General features: G+C 34.3%; 1 protein-coding gene across 4 annotated transcripts in view; it reads left to right on the top strand.

The window, feature by feature from the left end:
• ATR (ATR serine/threonine kinase) overlaps positions 1-27,261 on the top strand; it is a 94,956-nt gene that overhangs the window by 37,859 nt on the left and 29,836 nt on the right. For all 4 annotated transcript variants that reach the window (XM_027584272.2, XM_027584273.2, XM_027584271.2 and 1 more), the window contains 13 exons: positions 5,486-5,692; positions 6,652-6,765; positions 9,294-9,409; positions 11,569-11,689; positions 12,699-12,836; positions 14,425-14,635; positions 17,022-17,200; positions 20,029-20,193; positions 21,207-21,298; positions 24,168-24,259; positions 24,493-24,670; positions 26,008-26,187; positions 26,628-26,787. In XM_027584272.2, coding sequence (XP_027440073.1) covers positions 5,486-5,692; positions 6,652-6,765; positions 9,294-9,409; positions 11,569-11,689; positions 12,699-12,836; positions 14,425-14,635; positions 17,022-17,200; positions 20,029-20,193; positions 21,207-21,298; positions 24,168-24,259; positions 24,493-24,670; positions 26,008-26,187; positions 26,628-26,787 — 1,953 coding nt within the window. The remainder of the gene's footprint in view (positions 1-5,485; positions 5,693-6,651; positions 6,766-9,293; positions 9,410-11,568; positions 11,690-12,698; positions 12,837-14,424; positions 14,636-17,021; positions 17,201-20,028; positions 20,194-21,206; positions 21,299-24,167; positions 24,260-24,492; positions 24,671-26,007; positions 26,188-26,627; positions 26,788-27,261) is intronic.

Genomic DNA, 27,261 nt, shown 5'->3' with positions numbered 1-27,261 from the left:
CCTGAACTAAGTATTTCAAGCAAGCATTTGCAGATATGAAAAAATTAAATGAAAAATTTAAAAAGCAAGAGAAATGGACAAAAACCAAAAAGATGTGAAATAGGTGAATTCAGAAAAGAAAAACTTAAGAAATGAAGATTAAATTATAAGGACCACAGGAGAGGTTATATTTGACTATTAGTAAGGAGCACTAAGGAAAGGCAAAAAAATAACCAAGAGAATGAAAATAAAGTTTAAAAAAGGAGGGAATAGATCAAAAAAGTGGTTGAAATGGAAGGTTGTCAGATTTCACATACACTAAATTAGAGTCTCTGAAGAAGAGAAATAAAACAATAGAACAATTAATATTTAGAACTATAAGAAAACTTTCTGAAAAAAAAGGCCTAAATCTACATGTTGAAATGACCCAATTGTGTACCTGAGAAAATTGACCTCAGAATAGTCAAGTCTGATAAATATTAGACTTTAATAATAAATTTTCAGGACCTACAGGCAAAAATGTTTTTTGAAAAATCCTTAGAAGAATAAGATAAGTGGGTTAGATTCAGACTTCTCAACACAGTAGCTGAGAGGGTAGCAGCATTTTTTAAAATGTCAAGGGCATAAAGCATGAGTAAAGAATGAGTCAAGCTATCCTTAGACTAACACAGGTAAGACACACAGTTGTAAACATGCAGGTATTGAAGGAATACTGTTTGTATAAGCAAATCCTTCCTAAGAGATATGTTAGAGAACGGCTTCAGGTAATCAAGAGAAGACTGGGGAGACTTTGGCAAAAGGACTGATGTTTACTGTTCATACATAATTATAGAATTAAGACTAAAGCAACAATGAGAACAAAGATGGGAGAATTACATATGAATGTTATGTATTCTAATAAAGTAGACATAATATAATTTTTTTAAATGGGAGAAGAGAAACAGTGAGATATAAATAAAATAAGCCCAGTAATTGTTGCATAGGCAAAAACTGGGAGTCAAGATACACCATTTCAAGCTGGTAAAAGTTACATAAGGTTAAATAAGAAAAAAGGACTGGAAACATTAAAAAAGGTATTAGTATAGAGGATGCCTTTAGAACAAAAGTTATCAACTTTCTGCCATACTAAAATAATTTTTAAAGCAAATAAAACAGACCAGAGGAAAAATACAGTTATTATAATACATACAGTATTGTAAAAAATATGACAGAATTGAGGCCAAAGATATCAATCATATTAATAAATGTGAAAGACCTTAAAAGAAAAGAATTTATAATTTGACTTAAAATGCAAAAACAAACTCTATGCTATATGCAGTACATACATCTAAAAAGAGTAATTTACGAACGCTAAAAATAAAGAGATGAACAAATTTATAACCAGTAAGTGGAAATAATAAGAAAGCAGGAGTTTGCATTCTGCCACTAGATGGTAAAGAATTGAAACCAAAAAAGCATTAAATATGACAGAAAAAGGGCACTTCATAATGCTAAAAGCCATAATTCATGAAGAAGATACAAAATTCACAAAGAAGATACATTATAAATACATATGTATACATTCTCCTGAATGAGCAAGTCCATGGAGATAGAAGGTAGATTAGTGGTTTCTTGTGGCTGGGAGGATGGGGGAAATGGGGGGTGACCATTAAGAGGTACAGTTACCTTTTTGGGTGATAAAAATGTTCTGGAATGGGGCGCATGGGTGGCTCATTTGGGTTGAGCGGCTGACTTTTTTTTTAAGATTTTATTTGAGAGAGAGAGAATGAGAGAGAGAGAGCACATGAGGGGGGAGGGTCAGAGGGAGAAGCAGACTCCCTGCTGAGCAGGGAGCCCGATGTGGGACTCGATCCCAGGACTCCAGGATCATGACCTGAGCCGAAGGCAGTCGCTTAACCAACTGAGCCACCCAGGCGCCCGAGCGGCTGACTCTTGATTTCAGCTCAAGTCATGATCTCAAAGTCCTGGGATTGAGCCCTCCCCCCCCATTCACTGGGGAGTCAGCTTCAGGATTCTCTCTCCCGCTGCCCCTCCTCCCCCTCCCCCCACACGCTTGCTTGCTCTCTCTAAAATAAATAAATCTTCAAAAAAATGTTCTGGAATTAGAAGTAATGGTTGTGCTTGTACTACACCCCCTTGTAAATATACTAAATATTGATTTGTATACTTCAAAAGTGAATTTATAGTATGTGAACTAAATTTCAGCAAAGCACAGGAAGAAAATAATAAAAAATAAAAGTAGATATAAATGATACAGAGAACAAAAAAACTAATAAAAATTATAGTTCTTTGGAAAACATTAGCAAAATAGATAAATATCTAACCTAATAAAGAACAAAAAGCAGAGAACACAAATTTGTAAATAGGAAATGACAAGACAGAAATAACCATTGAAACAAAAGAAATATTTTTTAAAATGACAAACTACTTTGTACCCTTCTGTGCAAATACATTTGCAAACTTGGATATTTTCCCTGGAAAATACGGTTTGTCAAAATTGACTCCAGAAGAAAGACTAATTGCTATAGAAGAATTAGAGAATATTATAAAAGAATTACCTCTAGAGGAAAGCACCAGGCCCAGTGATTTCACAGGGGGATTTTTACCAAATCTTCAAAAACCAGATAGTCCAAATGCTGTTTTAAATTGTTTTGGAGCATAGAAAATGAAGGAAAACATCCAGTTTTTTTGAGGAATATTATGTAACAATGTTCACTAAACTCCATGAGTTTAGTGCTATCACAAAACAAATTAAATTTCATTATCCGCTTACAAATACTGATACGAAAAATTCTAAGTGAAATATTATCAATTCAGTTTCACATTAAGAAATAATACCATGACCAACTGGAATTTATTCCAGGATTGCAAGGATGGTTCTTATTTAGCAATTCATTAATAAAATTCACTATATTCATATATCTAAGGAGGAAAATCATACCATTATTTCCATAGATGCCGAAAAAGCCTTTGACAAACTGTAACATCCACTTGAGATAAAAACAACCAAGAAAATAAGAATTGATGGATACTACCTTAATACACATATGTATATGTGTATGTATGTATTTGTATACATGCATGCATACATACACACGCATAATGGGAAAATAAGATGCATTCCCACTAAAGCAAGCCTACTCATTATCTCCACTACAATTTAACATTCAGCGGAAAGTATCACCCAGTGACTTTAGATAAGCATAAGCAGTCAGAATCATAAGAATTGGGAAAAATGTAAAAGAATTTTTTTAAAAGATTTTTAAATTTATTTTTGAAAGTGGGGGGAGATCGAACAAGGGAGGGCAGAGGGAGAGGCAGACTCCCCGCTGAGTAGGGAGCTGGATGTGGGGCTTGATCCCAGGACCCTGAACCTGAGCCAAAGGTAGATGCTTAACCGGCTGAGCCACCCAGGTGCCCCTGTAAAAGAATTTCTATTGGTAGATGATAGGCTAATATACTTGAAAAACCGTAGAGAGTTATCAATAAAACTAACTCAGATAACAAGCTAATTCGGTAAGACAGGAGGATATAAAGTCAACATATAAAAAATAATTTTCATATGATAAGCAATAACCAGGTAGAAAATTTGTTGGAAAACCCAACTTACAATAGTAACAGAAGATGATATATTTAGGAATAAGCGTAATAGAAATGTATAAATCAATAAAGAAAAATCTTGAGACACTCCAGAAAGACACAAAAATGTAGTAGATTTAAACAAATGGAAAGCATCCTGTATTTATCTGGTAGGTTGCCTTAGTATTACAAAGATTTCAGTTCTCTCTAGATTATTTTATAAATTTAATGCTATCCCAAAGGAATGCCAAGAACTTGCTTGTTTTTTTAACTACAAAAGTTCATACTCATGTTCATATGGGAAAATAAACATATAAAAACAGCTAAGAAGGGGCGCTTGGGTGGCTCAGTTGTTAAGCATCTGCCTTGGGCTCAGATCATGATCCCAGGGTCCTGGGATTGAGCCCCGCATAGAGCTCCCTGCTCAGCGGGAAGCCTGCTTCTCCCTCTCCCACTCCCCCTGTTTGTGTTCCTGCTCTCACTGTCTCTGTCAAATAAATAAATAAAATCTTAAAAAAAAAAAAAACAGCTAAGAAAAGTCTGGGGAGAAAAAAGCAAGTATGAGGGTTTAGTATCCCTACTAGATAGTAACATACCCTATAGCCTCTGTAATTACAACAGTGTGATTCTGGTGCATGAATAAACAGACCAGTGAGAAAGAATAGAAAGTTCAAGCATAGACCTTTATGTACATAGACTTTTAGGATATGATAAAAATTATATTTCAAATAATTAGAGCAAACAAATTTGACAACTGATCAGGTATTTGGAAAATGATAAAATTGGGTCCCTATGTTAAAAAGCCTTTTTAAATAGAGGCATTGAACACACACTCATTTTTGGAACTCAGTATTTTTGCTGAAAAATGAAACTTTAATTTGTCTAACCTAGAAGTCAAAACATTTTTAAATACATAGGAGGGGCGCCTGGGTGGCTCAGTTGTTAGGCGTCTGCCTTCAGCTCAGGTCATCCCTGGGATCAAGCCCCACATTGGGCTCCTTGCTCAGCGGGAAGCCTGCCTCTCCCTCTCCCACTCCCTCTGCTTGTGTTCCCTCTCTTGCTGTGTCTCTCTCTCTCAAATAAATACAATCTTTAAATAAATACATAAATACATAGGAGGTAAGTATATTTTTAAATTACCTTTCATTTAGTGTTTCATAACGAGTATTGCCTTGAACTAAATTTATCTTAAAGACTCTTAATGAGATCAAATGTCGTTAATTTTCTTTTGAAATGATTACTCTAACTTGAATCATATTTTTAACATGGAGTTTGAGATCCTCATGTGTGCTTTACTTTTGCTTCTTACTTAACAGCATCTTCATTACAGCATCCTCAGGAGATTGATGAAAAGATTACTTAAACCAATGTATTGTTTCCTCATCACCATGGAACCCTTTCCCCTTTATTTTTTTCTCCTACTCTGCTGGTTTCATATACACTTTTCAGTCTTCTTGTTTTAAGTAATAGCTATTCCTTGTTGACTTATTTAATTATCTGTCCTCTATCCTTGAAATGTTACCCTGAGTTCTTTTTCATCTTCTTGATTGCTTCCAAGTTACCTTGTAAATATATTTGTTGTTGTACATACCATATGATATTTTAATTACTTATTATCTATTTTACCATTAGGGAACTTGCTGGGACAAGTCTGTGTCTTATTTTCGTATACTAATGTAATAATTCTCAGTAACTGCTTAATGGATTAAAGATTAAAACTTTCTAAAATAATGATTATAATCTCACAGAATATATTATGAACTATATTCTGTGAATTCATCAAACAAGAACTGAAAAGACTGCAGATATCAGAATTTAATTTTATCAATGTTTATATCATATATTCCTTAATATTTTAAGTTAGTTTCTAGTTTGGAAAATATACTAGTTTGCTGAAGTTATATAAAAATTTTCTTTCTACTTTTAGGAAAAACTGATAAAATATGCAACAGATAGTGAAACAGTGGAACCTGTTATTTCACAGTTGGTGACAGTGCTTTTGAAAGGGTGTCAAGATGCAAACTCTCAAGCTCGGTTGCTCTGTGGGGAATGTTTAGGGGAATTGGGGGCAATAGATCCAGGTCGACTAGATTTCTCAACAACTGAAAGCCAAGGAAAAGATTTTACATTTGTGGTAAGTAATGGTAATTTGGAATGACAAGAAGAGTTCTCTGTCCTATTTGAATTTCTATATTTCATTTACAAAGAACTATTCAGGTTATCCTTAGTGGAACATGATCTAAACTAGAAAATTTAGGTAACTTCAGAGTTTATTCCTTAATACTATTTGCAGATATCTAGTGCCAAAAACAGTAAAGTTGGAGTCCAGACTAGTGTGCTGTGTTATTTTTAAAAAGCTTCCCAACCTAATGATGACAAATAGTTAAAACCTAATTAATTATTTAAATATTACTATTTCAACACTATTGCTAAGTGTTTTCATGGGAAACTAATTTCCCAGGGTGTCATAATAGTGAGTGTATAGAAAAGTTTCCATGGTCAAATGTGTTTGAGAACTCCTGTAAAACAAAATCAAACAGAACATCTAATGTATCATTTAATGTATGTACTATGCACATCCAAGAGGAGGGTATGTTAAAATTATTTCTTGGAGTGTCTCAAATGACCAGGCTTCTACAGCATGCAATTTAGAAAATGCTATATATACAATTTTCGTTTTAAAGGTTAAAAAAAAACAGAAATGAGGGGCACCTGGCTGGCTTAGTCAGAAGATCATGTGACTCTTGATCTCAGGGTCACATTGAGTGTAGAGATTACTTAAAAATAAAATCTTTAGCAACAACAAATCAAAACCAAAAAAAAAAAAATGAAAACTGTTGGAGCTATGCAGGAGTCGAACGATTCTAATACTCCTTATAAATAGTCTAAAAAGCCTTAGGTTTGGTTTCTTGGCTACAGATTATGTTTTAGCCTTGGTACCAAACTTAGTTTAAACCTTAATGTCCTTTCCTTTTCTAAGTTAAATTCACCTAGGTAACTAAAATTAACCATGTAAGGCACAGTACAGTTTAAAAAAATTTATATACCTTAGATGTGATTTTTTTCTTTTTCTTTCTTTTTTTTTTTATTGAGACTGGAGTAGAAGATTCAAGCTTTGCCTTTGGATTATTGATGGAACTAACAAGAGCTTACCTTGCATATGCAGATAATAGCCGAGCTCAAGATTCAGCTGCTTACGCCATTCAGGTAAGAGTATGTATAGTCAGTACTGGCTTTGTGTTACTGAATTCTAGTAAGAAAGTTGTAAATCTGTATGTTGAAACTTATTTTTGCAAACTATCATTACCAAAGTTCATAATGATCATAATATAAGTTCATGATAAAATTTCAGAGTATAGAAATGTACTCTCTTAACAGATTATTATAGATACTTTGGAAAATTTTCTGTGTATTTAACAAATATATATGTCTTTTCTACCACACAAGGAGGTCATATTACTTATGATGTTCTGTAACTTGATTTTCTTTTGTGTTCAATAGTCTATCTTGGGTAATTTTCCATTTCAGTACATAGGTCTCTAATTCATTCTTTTCAATTACTTAATATTCAATATGGATGTACCATAATTTGTTTAAGAAATTTATTTAACACATTTAGGATGTGTTCAATGTTTTGCTTTTATAAGAAATGCTTCAGAGAACATACATATATTTCTGAGCACTTGAGTGAATATAGCAATAACATAAACATCTAGAAGTTAAAATATGTCACAGAGCAGTACAGAATTTACATTTGATAAATTTTATCAAAAATGTTTCACCAGTTTATACTTCTTTGACATACCGGCCTTTTAGCAGAATTTTAAATCTTTGTCAGTGGGACAGAGTAAAAAATAGTACCATTTTACTTTAATAGCATTTAATTATGAGAGAGGTATATCATCATCCTTTAATATTTATTGCTTTTTTGGGCAAATTAGATGATCTTTGCCCATTTTTCTCTTGGTATAGATCTATTTATTACTATTTAAGGCTTATTTGTATATAATAGAAATTAACCCTTTGTCAATCATACATGTAATAAATATTTTTCCAGTTTGGCTTTCTTTGCCCTTTTTTTATGATTTTTTTTTTTTCAAAAAATTATTTTAAAAATTTGTTTTGTTAGATAGGTCTGGAATTCATGGTGAGTGGTCTCAGTTTCAGATATAAATATGGAGATATTCATTATAGTGATGGTATTTAAAATTATGATCCTGGATAAGATGATTAAGAGTGGGAGTACAGGTAAAAAGATTGTAGTAATTGAGCCCTGGGCACTGAGAGATCAGTGAGAAAAGCAGGGAACAAGTAAGAAAACTGAGAAGCGGCTGCCAGTAAGGTAGGAGAATGTGGTGTTCCAGAAGATAAGAAAGTGTCTTTAAGGGAGAGTGGAAGAATGAAATAGTAGCTGGGAAGGAAGGGGGAGTGAAGATAGGAGAAATAACAGTATGCTTATATGTTGCTTGGGAACAATTCAGAAGAGAGGAGAATAGATGATGTAGGAAAGAATTGATGTAATACTACTTTTAATAGGCAGAAAGATGTGGAATATAATGTGCAAGTGGAGGGGTAGCCTTAATTAAAAACAAAAGCAATTCATCTGTAGTAAGAGGAGAGAAAGCATATGGGTACTGATACTGATAATGCCAGGCTGGGTAGGTATGTGGGTAGAAGTTATGGAAGTCTCTTTGGATTGCTTCTGTTCTTTTCAGTGAAATATGAAGCAAGGTCTACAATTGTAGGTATATTAGTCTTTTTTAAGAGTATAAATGATCCCCCCTAAAAAGAGAGAATTGCTGATCTACTTAAGAGGGTTTTTGTAGCTAGAGTAACTTTGCCAAACATCAAAAAAGCTGGCTTCAAATGAAAATGGGTTCTGAATATTTCTGTATTTGAACTTTTCATATACTTCCTTTTACTAAAAAATACTAAAGTATGTATTTTGCTAGACGGTGCTTGTATTTATAAATATTAGGAATACATCTATTGCAAATGGTTATGTTCAGTGGAATTGGAAAGAAAGAGTAATTAGGTGATAGAAGATAGAATATCCTAACATATTTGTCTTGTTTTGAATATTAATATTAGAGGCAAAGATTTTTTTCATTTATAAAATCTCAGTTTTATTTTCAGGAAAGTAAAATAAAAACATTTAATTTGGAGACTTGAATAGTAAAATGGTCTTTAACATTTGCATGTTCTTTTCATAATTTCTTTTTTAAGTAAAACTCTTATCACCAACGTGGGGCTTGAACTCACAGCCCTGAGATCAAGAGTCGTATGTTCTACCTGCTGAGCTAGCCAGGTGCCCCTTCTTTTCACAATTTTAAGCTCAGTATTTTATACCTAGAATTTGAGATATCTTGAGTTTTTAAAACTATTTTGGATTTGTAGTTGCTTTTGTTAATCAAAGAATTATACTGCTGCAAATATAGACATATCCACTTTTTCCTCCAAATAGCTCTTAATCTTAGATTCCAGTACATATGTATAGAACACAAACTGCCTTCATGTTCAAGTAGTACGTAGTCACAGCTTTATGACCTTAAATAAGTCACCTAAATGGTTTTAAGCATTGAAATAGATGTCCTAAGGAAGTTCACAACCCCAAAATTTTATAATTCTTCATATTTAAAAATTATTTTTATCACTATTATGTATAGAATGTTGATGAGCATAAAGATTTAACTGCTTCACTATAGATTTACAAATGTAAAATAATGTATTTGTAGGAGTTACTTTCTATTTATGACTGTAGAGAGATGCAGACTGATGGCCCAGGTCACCAGCTGTGGAGGAGATTTCCTGAGCATGTTCGGGAAATCCTGGAACCTCATCTAAATACTAGGTCTGTAAACTAATTAAAACCATTTTTATAAAATTGTTTTTAACTTTATAAAACTAATGTCATTTTTTAAAAAGATTTATTTATTTATTTTAGAGAGCGCAAGAGATCGTGCATGTGCGGGAGTCAGGGAGGAGGGGCAGAGGGAGAGGGAGAGAGAATCTTCAAGCAGACTCCCCATTCAGTGCAGAGCCCAATGTGGGGCCCGATCCCACCACCCATGAGACCATGACTTGAGCTGAAACCAAGAGTCAGACGCTTAACCAACTGAGCCACCTAGGCGCCTCATAAAATTAATGTTACTTTTGATAACATTTTTTAGCATTAAAAGTATTTTCAGTAGTCTAATAAGTATTTTCCACTGTGATGATGCCTATAATCTTGTCAAAATGAAAAGTACAGTCTGCTCATTGGTTAAATTCTATAATTTTAAATATTTAGATGAATTTATTGAAGCTAAAATGATAGATTTTTTTAAATTCAGTCAGTAATACTTTGAAAGAATCCACTTTAAATTGATTATGAGTTTAATAAGCTTTTGATAGGCATAATTAATATAGAAATTTAAGAGTTTAAAGCTAGTTCCAAAGCCATTAGTAACCCCAACTAGAGATTAGAGATTTCAACCCTCCAACTTCTCTTCATGAAGATATTTTCTCCCTCTTCTTTTAAAAAAAAAAAAAAAAAGTATATTCTAACCTCTTTTTCAATTTTAATAATTTTGTTAGGACTGATTGAAATCTGGACGTCTGGGTGTCTCAGTCGATTAAGCATCTGCCTTCGGCTCAGGTCATGATCCCAGAGTCCTGGGGTCGAGTCCAGGGAGCCCGCTTCTCCCTCTGCCTGCCGCTCCTCCTGCTTGTGCCTTCTCTTTCTCTCGCTCTGTCTGACAGATAAATAAATAAAATCTTTAAAAGACTGATTGAAATCTATAAAATTATAAACTATTTATAAAGTATACTCGGTCACATACTTATTAGATATGTGACCATGGGTAAATTACTTTACTTCTTTGAGCCCTGATATAGGGCCTAGCATTGTAGTAAGTTCTTTATAAAAGCCCTTAAGTATGCATACTTATTTGCTAGATATCTCTTTATATTTAGAAACCTTTTAAATTTAGAACCTTTTATGTGTAGAAACAGATGGGCACAGCTGGTAAAAACAATGGGGCAATGGAATGGGTAGAGAATATTAATGAGAGTTCTTAAGTGAAGGACCATGAAGACCACGCTGGTTAAGGAAAGAAGTAGTGAAAGGAACGTATTACAGATCAGGAGAGCTTAACAGGGTCAAGGGACAGAAGAGTGATAGAGAGCCAATGTGTTAGCATAACTCGGTGAAAAAACTAGAAATTTAGGAAGGTAGGGCTATAGAGTAAGATATCTAAGTAGTTCTTTTTGGAAGTGAAGAAGTTTTTTGTATTGACAAGGGAGTCCTGATAAAGAAGTAGAGGAAAAAGTCATTGGGAAGTTTTGAGTTTGATTAGTTGGTCCAGCCAGCCATTGAAGTCACTCAGGATGGTAAGACATAGGGAAGAAAGAAAACACAGAGATGTACTAAAGTTATCAGTGAGTTTGATAATCAGCGAGTTTAATAGATACGCATAATGAGTAGAGAATGGTATGCCTGGGTGGCTTGAACCTCAAAGGAACAAGTCTTTCTTATACAAAATGGAGTAGAAAGGATCAGAAAGGAGCACTGAGGAAGAGGAGGAGGCAGACTCAAACCCTTTAAAGTACTTGGGGCATGCAGGAATGACTTTCCACCCCACTATTAACAAGGATATAGGAAGAGTAGTGTCTTTAGCCATACTTTATTTTATTTATTTATTTATTTAAAGATTTTATTTGAGACGGAATGAGAGAGAGAGAGAGAGAGAGAGAGAACACATGAGAGGGGGGAGGGTCAGAGGGAGAAGCAGACTCCCTGCCGAGCAGGGAGCTCGATGTGGGACTCGATCCAGGGACTCCAGGATCATGACCTGAGCCAAAGGCAGCCGCTTAACCAACTGAGCCACCCAGGTGCCCTTTAGCCATATTTTAGTAAAGGAAGGCAGTAGTGGGATAGTGGTGAAGGAGTTGATATAGTTTTTTATATGTTTTACACTGAAGTTCTCAACAGATGAATATATTTTAATAAACAAATTTTCAAAATTACAGATATAAGAGTTCTCAGAAATCAACAGATTGGTCTGGAGTAAAGAAGCCAATTTACTTAAGTAAATTAGGTAATAACTTTGCAGAATGGTCAGCATCTTGGGCAGGTTATCTTATAACAAAGGTAAGAGAACTCTTCAGAATTAGTTAAATGAACAGAAATTTTAAAGGAAACCAGAACATCTATCTGAATATATAGCACAAGAGCAAGCACTGAAATATGTGTGCTGGTAGTGATAGAAATTTTTGTAGAAAATGTTTACTAATAGTAACAATTTCTCTATTGTTACTAGTTTCTGGGTAAGAGGGTAATTATTTTATCAAGCAAATTACTATGGTCTTTGCAAAATATCTGACATACATTATGTCTGTTCATTTTCCATTGTGAGATGATACTATTTAAAAAATGACCAACTGAGCCACATAGGCACTCCAAGTTTCTTGTATTTTTATGAACATACTGAAAATATATTACGTGAAATGTAGAATACCATTAATTACTTCCAGATCTGAAATCTTTGATTTAGTTTAGTTTGTTGTTGTTGTTGTTTAAGTGTTTATATTTGAGAAGGAAAAAATCTTGAAATTTTAATAAGAAAACAGTAATGTTGGTAAATCTAATGTTAGGTCATAACAAAATTTGACTCTAATCCCAAGTAATTTAGATTTCTATTTCTTTCATTCTTTTCCCTGTAGTAATTACTGCTTGTTAATGTGAGTCTTATACTTAATGTACTGGCCCAGAGTACACATTTTGGTTACTTTACTCATCTATGTGTTCAGGGAGTTAGTACACTGAATTTAATGTTATCTAACTAAAATATACTGTAATTTGGGAAGTTAATCTGTAACAAAACATGATGCCTCCAAAATAACTAAGGGGAAAAGGCCATTTATGTTGAGGTGATTGACATTGCCTTTATAGGTCACAGCAGTTCAGGCATTTTGAGATATTTAGAGTGACCAGAGAGGTGGTGATCTGAAATCCTTTTTGCATGAGTATGCATGCCCCTCTCCATCCAAGAATACCCACTCTGCAATGATAAATTATCTCATGCGTGGTTTTTTGACATTAATCAATAGAGTAAAATGTATAAAATTACTTACTGTCCCTAAACCATTTGGGTTTACAGGTTCGGCATGATCTTGCCAGTAAAATCTTCACCTGCTGTAGCATTATGATGAAACATGATTTCAAGGTGACCATCTATCTTCTTCCACATATTCTAGTGTATGTCTTGTTGGGTTGTAATCAAGAAGATCAGCAGGAGGTGAGAGATATCATTTTATTTGGTTTTTGTTTGTCCAAACATTTGTCCTCTAGTAATTAGTATTAGACAAGCTACATGTTAGGAAATGTAGATCAGTGTATGGCTGGCTGTGTATATACATGTCTAATTCTTAAAAATCTTTTTAACCTTTTATTTATTGAACAGTTATCCAATGCTTAGTGTATAAAATTAGAAAGTATATATTATATATGCCCCAATATACATAGAACATTTTGAAATAAAGAATACATAAGAAATTACTGATAGTGATTTTTCCTGGTGAATAGTACTGTGGATTAGGATAGGGGAAGGGGAATATTTTACTTTTTGTTTTACAATATTTTGTAAAGTTTCTTTTTTTATAACACTTCCTTTAAAAATGATTATTTTTTTTTAAAGATTTATTTACTTATTTGAGAGAGAGAGAAAACAGGATTGGGGGGAGGGGCAGAGAGAGAGGGCACCCAACACCGGTCTGAGCACAGAGCCCAATGCAGGGCTCGATCCCACATCCTTGAGATTATGACCTGAGCCAAAATCAAGAGTTGGATGCTTAACTGACTGAGCCACGTGGTGCCCCCCAAAATGATTATTTTTTTATAGTAGTGAGAAACCAACTGAGAGTTTTAGAGGGGAGGGGAGTGGGGGGATGGGTTAGCCCAGTGATGAGTATTAAGGAGGGCACTGCACGGAGCACTGGGGGTTGTACGAAAACAATAAATCGTGGATCACTGCATCGAAAACTGGTGATGTATTGTATGGTGACTAACATAACATAATTAAAAAAAAAAGTAGTGTATTACTATGTTCTTAATGGAAATATTTGAATTCTACAAATAAAAGTGTACCCTTTGACTACCATTCCTGATCCCACATCCCCAGAAGTCATCACTGATAATAATTTGATATGTATATTTTCAAGGGCGCCTGGGTGGCTCAGTTGGTTAAGCATCTGCCTTCAGCTCAGGGCATGATCCCAGAGTGCTGGGATCAGGCCCTGCATCAGGCTCCCTCCTCAGCAAGGAGCCTGCTTCTCCCTCTCCCTCTGTTGCTCCCTCTGGTTGTGCTTCCTCTCTCTCTCTCTCTCTCTGTCAAATAAATAAAATCTTAAAAAAAAAATTTGATGTGTAGATTTTTAAACTTTTTTGTTTTTTAATGCAGTTGTTTAGGTTTTTTTGATAGTATCCTAGTAGGTATTCTGCAACTTGCCTTTTTTTAAATTTACCAATATATATTTATTGAGCCACCTTTCTTTTATTAATGCTGTATTATATAATCCTTCCATTTTGTAGTTGTACCATAGTTTAACTGTTGCCATAATAATGATTATTTCCAATTATTTTGTTCTTACAATGCTATGGTATGCATTATGATGATTCTTACTTGTGAAAGCGTTTGTGTATGTGTGTCTAGGGTGTATTCCAAAAAATAGAACCATTGGGTTATATGGTATTGTACATTTAAAATTTTATTAGAGACTGTAGATTCATCTATTCTGACTTATAGTTGCCTTAGAATGCTTGGTGTAAGATAATAGCAAAATGATATTACATGGCACATTATTAACCATAAAATGAGTTCTTCTTAGGTTTATGCAGAAATTATGGCAGTTCTAAAGCATGATGATCAACATACCATAAGTACCCAAGACAGTGCGTCTGATCTATGTCAACTCAGTACACAGACTGTGTTCTCCATGCTTGACCATCTCACACAATGGGCAAGGCACAAATTTCAGGCACTGAATGCAGAGAAATTTCCACAAAGCAAATCAAACAGAGATAAAGTGGATTCAGTTGGTGAGTCCTAACTTGTGTTTGTTTTCTTCTCTTAATTATTAACCAGTTAGCTACTTCCTGTATCAATTCTGTAATTTAAGCATTAGCTTTTTAAAGACCTATGTTTTCCTAAGTACCTTTTTTTTCTCCCGAGGTAGCCTTTTCACTGAGAAAAAGCAGAGAATTTATAGTCAGAAAACCTCTCTTTAAATTCTATTATCTACCTTAGGCAAGACAGATGCCTAATTTTTCTTTGTATAACATAGGATTAATATTATTTTCCTTAGAGGACTGAGGATTAAATGAGATGATGAATATATAAATTGTAAAATGTGAAATAAATGACATGTTAATATTGTTAATAACTGACCCCTCAATGTTAAACCGTTTACTCCATGTCTCCTCAGTGTATTGTGTGTATATACACATACATATACGTACACATGTATACATACATACATATATATATATGTAGTGAAGTGTTCTTTATCCTTTTTCACTTATGACATACTCTGTGATCTTTTTCACATGTAAGATTTAAATTTCAACTGTTAATTTCATTTTATGGCCTATTCTTTTTTTCTACTCTATTCATTTCATTCATTTTATTTTTTTGTTTTTCCTGTCTCTGGTAGTGTTTGGTATCCAGCGGTCTCTCCAAATATGCTTAATACATGTTACTACATTACACCCTGCTATACCAAATATGTGCAGTTTTTTTCCTGTGATATTACAACTTCCACTAAGGTGATTAAAAGTGGAATCTCATTAGAGTTAAAAATGCCCCCTAGGATAGAAGCATTTGGTGAACAGAATTATATTCATTCTGCTTCTGTATATCTCAGCTGTTTTAATGGAAATCACATGTTTTGCCCCCTAGACTTTGAGGCTAATTGAAAAGACTGACTGTTTAAACAATCTTTAAAGAGACCTTCACTTATGCAGTTCTCAATTTCTGAGTGTCTCCCTCTTGTTCATATATGTGAGGAAAGCACATAATTACTATTGTTAAGCACAATAGTTTATTTTTCTAAAAGTTTTTGGCCTTGCAAACAAGTATCTGGGGGGATTGTTTTTCTGAGGACTATGGCTAATTATTGATATATTTTCCATTGATTTAAAAATTTGATGTTTGTTTTTATTTCTGCATGTGTAAATGGTTCTATAAAACCAAATACAACCTCTATCTCCATTTCTACTAACATTAACATTACAAGGGAAATACTAGCTTTTAAGAATAACATTTGTTATGGTTCAAAAATATAATATTTTTAACATTTCTCATAATTTAAATGATCTACAAGTTTTGATGGAATCAGGGACTTAATTTTAAATATAATTGCTTTTAAATTTGCCACCTTGATTATTTAAATTTTGAAGAAACTTATTTCTATTTCCTATTCTCTACATACTGTTATGAATTGCTACTAAAATTTATAAGTTTTAAATAAGAATTCATAAACTGGACTGCCCTCATTTTGAAGTTTCCAATTTAAGTCTTTTCTTAGATTCTTGAAAAAAATTACCCTAAAGTATTTGTGATTTTACTTCAAAGGCACTTCTACTTTGAATTTTCATGAAAACAGTTGATATTGTTTTTGTGGCAACAGAGGAAAAAAATAGATTGTTAACGATTCTAGGCTTTAAAAAGAAGCTATTTCAGTAATTCTGCTTTTTCCCTACTGTTACACTCTCAGTGTTTTTATAATTATCATTAATCTATAACTCATCTTTGTATCTTTTGTATCATCTTTGTATCTTTTCAGCATTTAATACAGATTTACTCTTAGGGTTTTTTTTAAGTTTTTAATTTAGATTTCAGTTACTTAGCACACAGTGTAATATTAGTTTCAGATGTACAATATAGTGATTCAGTGCTTCCATATATCACCTGGTGCTCATCACAAGTGCACTCCTTAATCCCCATCATCTATTTCACCCATCCCTCCAGCCACCTCTCCTCTGGTCGCCATCAGTTTGTTCTCTAAAGAGTCTGTTTCTTGGTTTGTCTCTCTCGCTCTCTTTTTCTCCTTTGTTCATTTGTTTTGTTTCTTAGATTCCACATATGAGTGAAATGATATGGTATAATACAGATTTACATTTAATCCTCACAACAACATTGTAAGGAAGGCAGGACAATACTAATACTTCCCTTTTATATATGAGGAAGCAGAAGCCCAAATAAAGTTAAATATTTCCAAGTAAGTTAAGTGATAATTGTGGAGTTGGAGCAAGACTGCTCTGAGTAATCCTCTGGTAGTTACATTCTAAGTATGATTCTCTAATACATTTAGATTAATTTATTTAGTGAACTAAATTGAATTTAAATAAATTACACTTTAAATCGACACTTTTAAAATTTCATCTTTTAAGTCTTTAATCACTCAATTGTCTTTTTATTATCTAGTATCTACTGCAGATTATGAAGACTATCAGAGTGTAACTCGTTTTCTAGACCTCATACCTCAGGACACCCTGGCAGTAGCTTCCTTTCGCTCCAAAGCATACACACGAGCTGTAATGCACTTTGAATCATTTATTACAGAAAAGAAACAAAATATTCAAGAGCATCTTGGATTTTTACAGGTTTGAAATTAATACAGTAAATTTAATGATGTTTAATATTGCCAGTCTTTTATGTTTATATTGTTCATTTTATTGAGTGTTTTAGATGCTCTGCTAGCTACTAGATATTTAGGAGCACTTTAGAAGCTTACAGATTAGTGGGGAGAGATAAACATCCATTTGGTGTAAAGTGATATATATGTGCCCTGAAGAAAGGCACTTAAGTTATCCTCTGTGTGGGGTAGGGTAGGAGATGGGAGTGAGCAAGGGGTCAGTACGGTCTTCTTGGAGACGATGTCCAAGCTGGGTCTTAAAGAATGGATGGTACATAGGTAAAAGGAGGAGGAAAGATACTTCAAACAGAGGCGTCAGTGTGCAGTGGGAAATGGTGGTGTGCCATGGTCAGAGTGGTATTTCAGTTAAATGACTATGACGGTCATGGAGGGAGGGTTTGAAATAGCTATGATGCAAGGGAAGCAGGCCATTGCTGGTTTTTTTTTTTTTAAGATTTTATTTATTTATTTGGCACATAGAGAGATAGCGAGAGCAGGAACACAAGCAGGGGGAGTGGGAGAGGGAGAAGCAGGCTTCCTGACGAGCAGGGAGCCCGATGTGGGACTAGATCCCAGGACCCTGGGATCATGACCTGAGCCGAAGGCAGACGCTTAACGACTGAGCCACCCAGGCGCCCAGACCATTGCTATTCTTATGAGAAATGTGGGCCTGAATTTGGGGTGGGTGGGAAGGGGGATGTGCTGGTTGTAACAGGAATCAGGCATGACAGTGCTCGTGAAATAATGGCTTAGGTGATAATATTTTGATTGTGTGGGGAAGGAAAAAAAAAGGGAAGGTGGGGCTAATACAGGGTGATTAAATAAATTGGTAGACTTTTTTTTCAAGTCAAAAGCAAAAAGTAGTGAGAAACTGAAAAATTAGTAGGTTATAGTCTTTTTTTTAAAAGTTTTTATTATTCATTTAAGTAATCTCTACACCCTACATGGGGCTCGAACACACAATCCTAAGATCAAGAGTCTAATGCTCCTTCTACCAGGCACCCTGGTAGCTTATAGTCTTTGGATGAATTTAGCCTTCATCCAAATGTAGCCTTCTCCTGTCTGTTTTTCTCCTTGTCTAGCTTTGAGTCTGTTGTTCATTATTAAAATCATTCCCTTACAGAGATGTTCACCCTTGTCTTTCTCCCTCTATGTGATAACTCACTTTGTAAAATACCGTCCTTGGATAAACGCACCCATCTGCCTTGCCAGTGTCTTGCATTTAAGCAGTTGAACATTTGCTGGAGAAACATCACAGTGGATTTTTAGCTGCTCTCACTTAAAGTTTATAATCTGAGACCTCAGCAGTACTCTTTAATACTGCCATCTGTGTTTCTCTAGTAAGCCTACCTTCCTGCTCTTCAGGATGACTATTTTTTCTCATTTCTCAGCTTCTACCTTACTTACTCTCAAGTAGTAATCTTGTTTTATCATCATTGAGAAAATGGAACTTAGACATCCACCAAATTTGAAAATACACTGACTTGTGCACCATATCCTTTTTTCTTCTCTTATGTTATCCCTAGGGAAGGATCCCTTCCTGTCCAAATTCAATCCTCCTGTTTGTGTTCTTGATTTCAATCCTTCAAATATTCCTGCTTTCTCTAGTATCAATAATTTATCTTCCTCAGCTGGAGTATATAGACACGCTCTGGTATCTTCCATCTTAATTTTTAATAATTCTCTTGGTCTTACATTCTCCATCAGATACTGCCCATCTCTCTGTCTCCCTTTATAGCCAGTTTTAAAAGAACTCTTATCTTCTCTATATTCACTTTACTTCCCATTCATTTTTTGACCATTCCCCAACAAGACTTCTTTCTCTATTCCACTGATACTACTCTTGCTAAGAAAATCAGTTGCCTCCATGTTACCAAATCCAATGAATGTTTCCCACTTCTCATTTTCTTAATCTCACAGAATCATTTGACCACTCCTTTTTCATTAAGACATTTGCTTTTATTCATGGCTTCTGGGATATCACATTGTCCAGATTCCTGTAAACTACTCTGGTTTCTTTTCTCAGTTTCATTTGTTAGTTCTTTCTCTATTAATATAGAAGTACTCCAGTCTCCTTCCCTGCCCCTGTGTTCTCCTCTCTCTTCCTGTTCATTTACTAAATCATGTCCTTTCCCCCTGCCTTTAAAGAACATTTTTGTGCCAATTGCTGCCAAATTTTTATCTACAACCTGAATATCTCCTTCAAACTCAGATTTGAGGCATCGCAATATCAACATATTAAAATACTTATTTAAAAATTTTGTAACACTTTTGGGCGCCTGGGTGGCTCAGATGGTTAAGCGTCTGCCTTCGGCTCAGGTCATGATCCCAGGGTCCTGGGATCGAGTTCCGCGTCAGGCTCCCTGCTCCTTGGGAGCCTGCTTCTCCCTCTGCCTCTCTCTCTCTCTGTCTCTCATGAATAAATAAATAAAATCTTTAAAAATAAATAAATAAATAAAAATAAAAATTTTGTAACACTTTTAAACTGTATTCACCAGAGTTTATCATAAGTTGGATTTAAAGAGAGTTCAGGACCTTGCTGTTCTTTGTAACTCTCAGTATCAATAACAATTGCTAATGTAGATTTGTATTTAAGTGGAACAAAGGTGTTAAAATAATAAGATGCCTGGAAATAAGTTTATAAGTTTACTGTGAAGTCTGCCTTGAAGCAAATACTTATTGTTGCTTTGAGAAAAATTCTCGTATGCTCTTTTCACATAAACTGGTGGTTTTATAGTTTTATTTCTAGTTGTGTTTTTTTCTATTATTTTATTATTTTGTTATGGTTGAACGAAGAAATTGTACGCTGCTATGCATGAACCAGATGGAGTAGCTGGAGTAAGCGCAATTCGAAAGGCCGAACCATCTCTGAAAGAACAGATCCTTGAGCATGAAAGCATTGGCCTACTGAGGGATGCCACTGCTTGTTATGACAGGGCTATTCAGCTAGAACCAGACCAGGTAAGATAATAAATGAAAGGCAACATAATGAAAAGGCCCTGAACTCGGAACTCTGGAGATCTTAGTTTCAATACTATCTCTACTAGTGTCACAGTGTATCTAGAAAATAGTTAATCATCTCTGAGCTTGAGTTTCCTGATTGATAAAATTGGAAATGTGAGATGATCTCAAAAATCCTTCAATGCCATTTCTGTGACCTTAGAAATCCCCCAAATGAATGAGGCTTGTTGAGGATAATATTTATATTAAGCTGTGTGTCCAGTTACTCAAATGTATACAATTTTAGTTTGCAATAAAAAGTATAACATATATGTCAATTTTTAAATAATAATTGTGATTTTCTACAGCCTAGGAAACATTCACATTTCACATACCCTCTACCATCATCTGTGAATTTCCAAAATGATCCCTTACAATCACTAAGCTACAATTATAATGGGGGCAGGTTAACATATCTCATGTTTACAAGGACAGGAAGGGAGTTTAGAATTACTGATTTATAATTTTGGCTTAGATTCTCTCTAATCTTGGGATATTGCTTTTTGTTGTATTTGACATGTTTATTTTCTCAGAAGCTCAGTGTAAAACGTCTTTATTTTTCACAATCTTGTTTTCAATTTTAAAGAATACTACATAATCCTATATAACTTTTTAGTTACTAAAGCCCTAAATCTATATTAATGTTATTGTGAACTTTGAGTTTTAATTTTTGTGTGAGAAATAGTATTGCCAATAATCTTTAAACAAAACATTAAAGAATACTCCTTACTTTTATATTTGATTTGAACTAAAAATTAGACCAAATCTGGAAAAAATAATAAATTCAGTCTGAGAATTTTTTAGGTTGTCTGTGTATTTTTTTAATATTCACACAAACAAGTCAGTTGCTGAACTAAGAAGGATAGGCTCAGTGAGGCAAATAGTACTTTTTAATGAGTATCAGTTAAACTGTCTTTGTTTCCCAGCATATATTTGAAATGATAATTGCTATTTAAATATTTTTAAATTTCTAGATCATTCATTATCATGGTGTAGTGAAATCCATGTTAGGTCTTGGTCAGCTGTCTACTGTAATCACTCAGGTGAATGGAGTACATGCTAACAGGTAATATTTTTTTAAAGAATGATTTTCTTTTTTATTATATCTGAATGGGAAAAGTTTAGTGAATTAGGTTGACGTAACACTTACTGAAGAAACGAAATCTTTTTTATGTTTTCATGGTGTTGGAGATACACAACAAAAAATATTTTTTTCTACTTTTCCACAAGTTGATTTAGCACTTAATAGCTCATCTTCTGTCCCATGAGTCATCCTTGAATTATATTTGCTTTAAGACAAACTTTCCAGAGCTCACCTGCTATGGGTAAGGCTCATAGGAACATATCCAAAAAGTATTTAAGCTCTGTCTGCATTATCAACACCAGTTGTTTTCTGTGTTGGGGAGGGGAAAACCTTGTGACTGCTTTCTAGAACACCACTCAGACTGTGTGGGTTAATTTTTCCCTAAAGGATTGATAAAAATGAAAGCTGCCTTCCTTTCTTTAAGAAGATGTGTTTGTTATAGCAAACCAAATGATGCAAAAAAATAGTACTTACATTGTGACAAGGATTAAAGCTGCACAGTTCTTCTGGTCTGGGGAGTAACTGTGGAGGTTGGTTCTGCCCTTGAAGCTGCCTTGCTCTGAGAGCTAAAAGACTTACTTCTTGATAAATTTATCAGATGCCAACTGACTATTGTGGGCAGTGAGATCTGATCAAAAGGGATGGGGTCTTGGTTAACCAAAGAGCACACTGGCCACCATTTTTCAGTTAGGACTCTCAAAACGGTTCTTCTAAGTATAGTTTCTATAAATCCCAAACTAATTTGTAAAGACCACAATTCTGTAATGTTTGAGAGCAGAGAAGCTCACTGTTAATCAGATGATTTCACATAATGGAATTTATGAAATGAGGGAGGAAGATTTGCCGAGGCAGAGAAAGATGTTTTAGATGTTTCTCTAGGTTAGTTGAGGGATCTTATAAATAACGTAATTTGGGAAGGTTTTCATTACTCAAGCCTAGGTGTCAAGTTTCCTAATTATACACGCTGAATAGTTAGACTCCTCTTATCTTCTTTTTGGATCTGGGATACATAGAGCCTCTGGATTTTTTTTTAAGGTTTTATTTATTTATTTGACAGACACAGCGAGAGAGGAAACACAAGCAGGGGGAGTGGGAGAGGGAGAAGCAGGCTCCCCACGGAGCAGGGAGCCCGACGCGGGGCTTGATCCCAGGACCCTGGGATCACGACCTGAGCTGAAGGCAGACACTTAATGAGTGAGCCACCCAGGTGCCCCAAGCCTCTTCTTGATCTTTGAGCTGTGAAAACTCAACTGTCAATATTCAGTCAAGATTGTTCTGTCCTATTGGATCAGATGGTCATTGAGGACGTGTGTGTTCTTTGGAGAGAATATTTGCATTTAAACAAATACTTCTCCAAAATTACTGACTGTATTACTATTTTTAATGTACCTATTTTTGTGGATAAGGTCTCACAGCCTGATCTTCATTGCCTTTTAGTACTTCTTGGTATAATGCTTAGTATGGGACATCCTCTCTAGATAGCAAATTATGCTAATTCTACTCAGATTTTTATCTTAAAATTTTGATATTTTGGCATCTGGTGATGAGCTTGTAAAGTTATTCACAACTGGACTTCAGAAACTACATTTCTAGTGTATTTCTTTTAGCCTTGTTTTAAACTGATTTGGTAGAATTCGTATTTAGAAATTAGAGGGTATCCAGTATTTATGCTGCTATTTAGGGTTTTTTTTTAAGTAAAAAATTCACTCATTTATTACATTTTTTAAATGTGTTTTTACTACAGAAAGAGCAAGGAGGACTTTTAAGGACATTGATCCCAGCCTCTCTGATTCTTTTACCTCGTTTATGATATGAGGATATGTCAGCCTTTCAGTGTTATTAGATAATTAAATTGAAAATGTGCCTAGCCCAGCATGTAGCATATAGCAGATACTCAAATGGTGTGATTAATAAAAAGGAAATAATGGGGAAAGCCTAGCTTCTTCTATGTAGTCATGATACAAAATATCACTACCTCATCTTAATGTCACATAAGAAGAATGCTTAAAAAAAATAATTACCAATATCATACTGGTTTTACAAATCCAAATTTTAAAGTAACTGAAAATAGTTTAATATATATTGTAGGTAGCTAATTTTATATCCTTTGTTATGCTATTGACACATCATTTGTAACTGTTTTTTTAAGATTTTATTTATTTATTTTAGAGAGAGAGTGCATGCACGGGGGCGGGGGGGCGGCGGCAAACAGACTCCTCATTGAGCAGGTCGCCCATTGAGCCCTTGGCTCAATCCCAGGACTCCAAGATCATGACCTGCGCTGAAACCAAGAGTCAGGCGCCCAACCAACTGAGCCACCTAGGTGCCCCCATTTGTAACTTTCTTAAGGCCTTATTACTGAGTGTCCTATGCACCCCCAACTGCTCCAGACCTACCCACCAGCTCCTATATTTTTGCCTTAAATTTAATTCAAAAGTCCCAAGTTCTTAGAATTGCTTACCTCTCAATGTGTATATGTTCAGTTGGCTCTTTTTCCTTCCTGCCCTTTGTTTAAGTTAAGCACACAGCTAATCTTACAACTGTACTTTGTAATTATTCAGGCATTGATTCTGTTCTAATATATGGCACAATTTAATTTGTTATGGCATTTTTAAATGGCCCTTTTAGAAGTAATTATTGAAAAAAATGTTTTGGGGGAATAGAAAGATTAAAAATTGGACGGTTATTTTGGATGGAGATAATTATTTTGTATCTAAGTACAAAATACAATATAATACAACAAATAGAGCAATAAATAAATACAATAAATAGAGTTCTAAAACAATGAAAAAAATCTCTAAATGCCACTTTAAATAAATAAAGTTTAGTTGATATTGGCTTCTCTTAATAGGTCTGAATGGACAGATGAATTAAACACATACAGAGTGGAAGCAGCTTGGAAATTGTCACAGTGGGATTTGGTAGAAAACTATTTGGCAGCAGGTAAAATTACTTCTTATAATATAAGCAGTTTTAATATGCTATAAATATTCAGACTTAAGTAGCTAGGTAACATCTATAATTAATCTTTCGGCTTGTTTTATAATTGCCTTGTTTAATTGTTCAAAGTAGAATGAAACCATCTGTTCCAGTATTTCTGCTGACCATTTTACCAAATGAAATAAAGCTTGTTTTGGGGCCGTATGGCATTCCTTGACTCTACGTTTATTTTTCAGATGGGAAATCTACAACATGGAGTGTCAGACTGGGGCAGCTATTATTATCAGCCAAAAAAAGAGATACCACAGCTTTTTATGACACACTGAAACTAGTGAGAGCAGAACAAATTGTACCTCTTTCAGCTGCAAGCTTTGAAAGAGGCTCTTATCAACGAGGATATGAATATATTGTGAGGTATATGGGGGGTGTCCATCTTTATATTCCTGGTGTATAACTGTCTTCTGACAGACTTGGAATGTTTTGGTTAGTAAATAAGTGATAGTATATTTGGTATCATGTGTATCACTAATTAGCTAATTAGTCCAGTTTTATTGTCAAGATACATACAATGGCTCTTTTATTCCTTTATCTCACAATCACCTTATTTTTTTTTTTTTTTGGTTTTATTTTGTTTTGTTTTTTAAGTAATCTCTATGCCCAGCACGGAGCTTGAACTCACAACCCTGAGATCAAGAGTCACATGCTCTGCCAACTGAGCCAGCCAGGTGCCCTCACCCTTTAGTTTTTAAAAAATGTTCTAATATATATATATCCCTTTCATTGGAAAGGCAATTATGAGACTTCTAAAGAATAAGAAAAATATCTTACATTCATCTTTTTGTAATGTCATATTGTACTTGCTCTATAACTAATCTAAGTAGTATAGACATCTGTGCCTGGCACTTTGGTGCTCAGTGCTTTTTAGTTTCCTCTCCTTCTCATTTAGAAATGGCATTTGACATTTTCCTCCCCAAAAATATAGGCATTACACTAGTAGAAAGGAAAATTAACTTTTAGAGGTAAGGAAGAAAATGACGAAAAACATTTCAGGTCTGTTAGTTCACCTAAGGAAGATAATAGATGTTATAATTTAAAAAATAAGTAAGAACATTTTTTTTAATTTAGAAGAATTTACTATAATTTGTATCGCCTCTTTGGTAATAACCTAATGAAACCATAGGTTGGACCACTGAGATTAATTCTCTTCTGTAGCTACTCACCTGCATCCTTGAACACTGAGTCATAGACACTGGGTATTATAAATGGAAAAAAAGCTAGTGTGAATGTGTCATGAGTGTTTCCATCATTCTTAGAAAAAATAAAATTGCATCATTTCACAATTTTTTGCTGGCATCTACTATGTCAGGCCCTCTTACAGAAGCACCAGCAATATATGCAGATATTTCTGTTCATTTATAATGGATCCGTATTTTCTTTTGTTGTTATATAGGTAATAAAATTCATACACTTAAATTTAGTTTTATATACCCCTCTCCAATTTAATTAATAGGGGTTTGGGGACCATAGCAAAGCACTAAACATTTAAATCAACATAAGTTGTGTTTTATATCCAATTTAAAAAGATAAAAATGTTACTGCTTAAACCAAGAATATATATTTATTGGTTAAAGTTCTTCCAAAGAAAACTTCACATTTCAGATTCTTGATGGCTAATGTGAGTATGTGCTTTGTATATGAGATTAATAGGCTGAACATGATAACATTTTAACATAGGCTTTATCTGTCTTCAGATTGCACATGTTGTGTGAGTTGGAGCATAGCATCAAATCACTTTTTCACCAGTCGCCAGGTGACACTTCTCAAGAAGATTCTCTAAACTGGGTAGCTCGACTAGAAATGACCCAGAATTCCTACAGAGCCAAGGAACCCATCCTGGCTCTCCGGAGAGCTTTATTAAGCCTCAACAAAAGGTTTTTCATACTTCTTTTTTTTCATGTCAGTAATCATGAATTTACTATTATATTTGCTTATTACTTGGGAATATTTATCTTTCTTAATTTTCTCTCTGAATCTATATTTTTCTATTATCAATTGTCAAAGCAATACTATATAAGTTGAAATGAACCTAGAGCTTGAGAATTACTTTTATATGCAATAGATCTTTTTTTATTGTTAATATATCTGGGAGAGGTACAGATATAAGTCAGTATTAGAGTTTTCATAGACTTGTAATTGATAAAAATTGAGCATGCTAAGAAAATGAAAATGAGTTTTTTAACAAATTAATCTTCTTTGATTTCTTTGAAATAGTATATTGAGAAGGTTCCATGTTAGGAAGAGATATTTTTAGTTAAATTGTTGAGTATACTTAAAAATGCTCTTTGCCCCTGTTTTTGTCACATTCATTTAGACCAGATTACAATGAAATGGTTGGAGAATGCTGGCTGCAGAGTGCCAGAGTAGCTAGAAAAGCTGGTCACCACCAGACAGCCTACAATGCTCTCCTTAATGCTGGAGAATCACGACTTGCTGAATTGTATGTGGAAAGGGCAAAGTGGCTATGGTCCAAGGTAATGGCCAAGAGAACGTCATCATGTATATATATGTATATATTCTGTTGTAGATGATCCCCAGTCCACATTCAGAATCGTTTTCTGTCATCTTTATCATTCTACCATAATTTAGAAGAAACCATTCCTTCTTTCCTGAAGTCCCTAAACGTCTTTACATTTCAAGATGAAAATGCAGTTTTTTCGGTTTTCATCTGTTTTCCTTTTTTTTCTTGAGGGAAGCAGCCAATTTTTACTTTGTTTTTACCTCCTATATATATACAGGGTGCCATGTAATAGGCACTCAAAAGATATTTGTTAAATGAAAATAACACTGTTCCCTAGTTATCCTTGATAGCTAATTAGTCCAGTTTTATTGTCAAGATTAATTTCTAATCTAGCCTATCAGGAAGGGCTTAGCATAAGAACAAAAGTCCCCAGCAATCCCCAGACTGAAGCAATAGTAATGAGAAAGAGGCTTTTTGAGTATCTGAA

The sequence above is a fragment of the Zalophus californianus genome, chromosome 1 (genome assembly GCF_009762305.2).
Source record: "Zalophus californianus isolate mZalCal1 chromosome 1, mZalCal1.pri.v2, whole genome shotgun sequence".
Classification (NCBI taxonomy): Eukaryota; Metazoa; Chordata; class Mammalia; order Carnivora; family Otariidae; genus Zalophus; species Zalophus californianus.
This window is presented reverse-complemented; position numbering and strand designations above follow the sequence as displayed.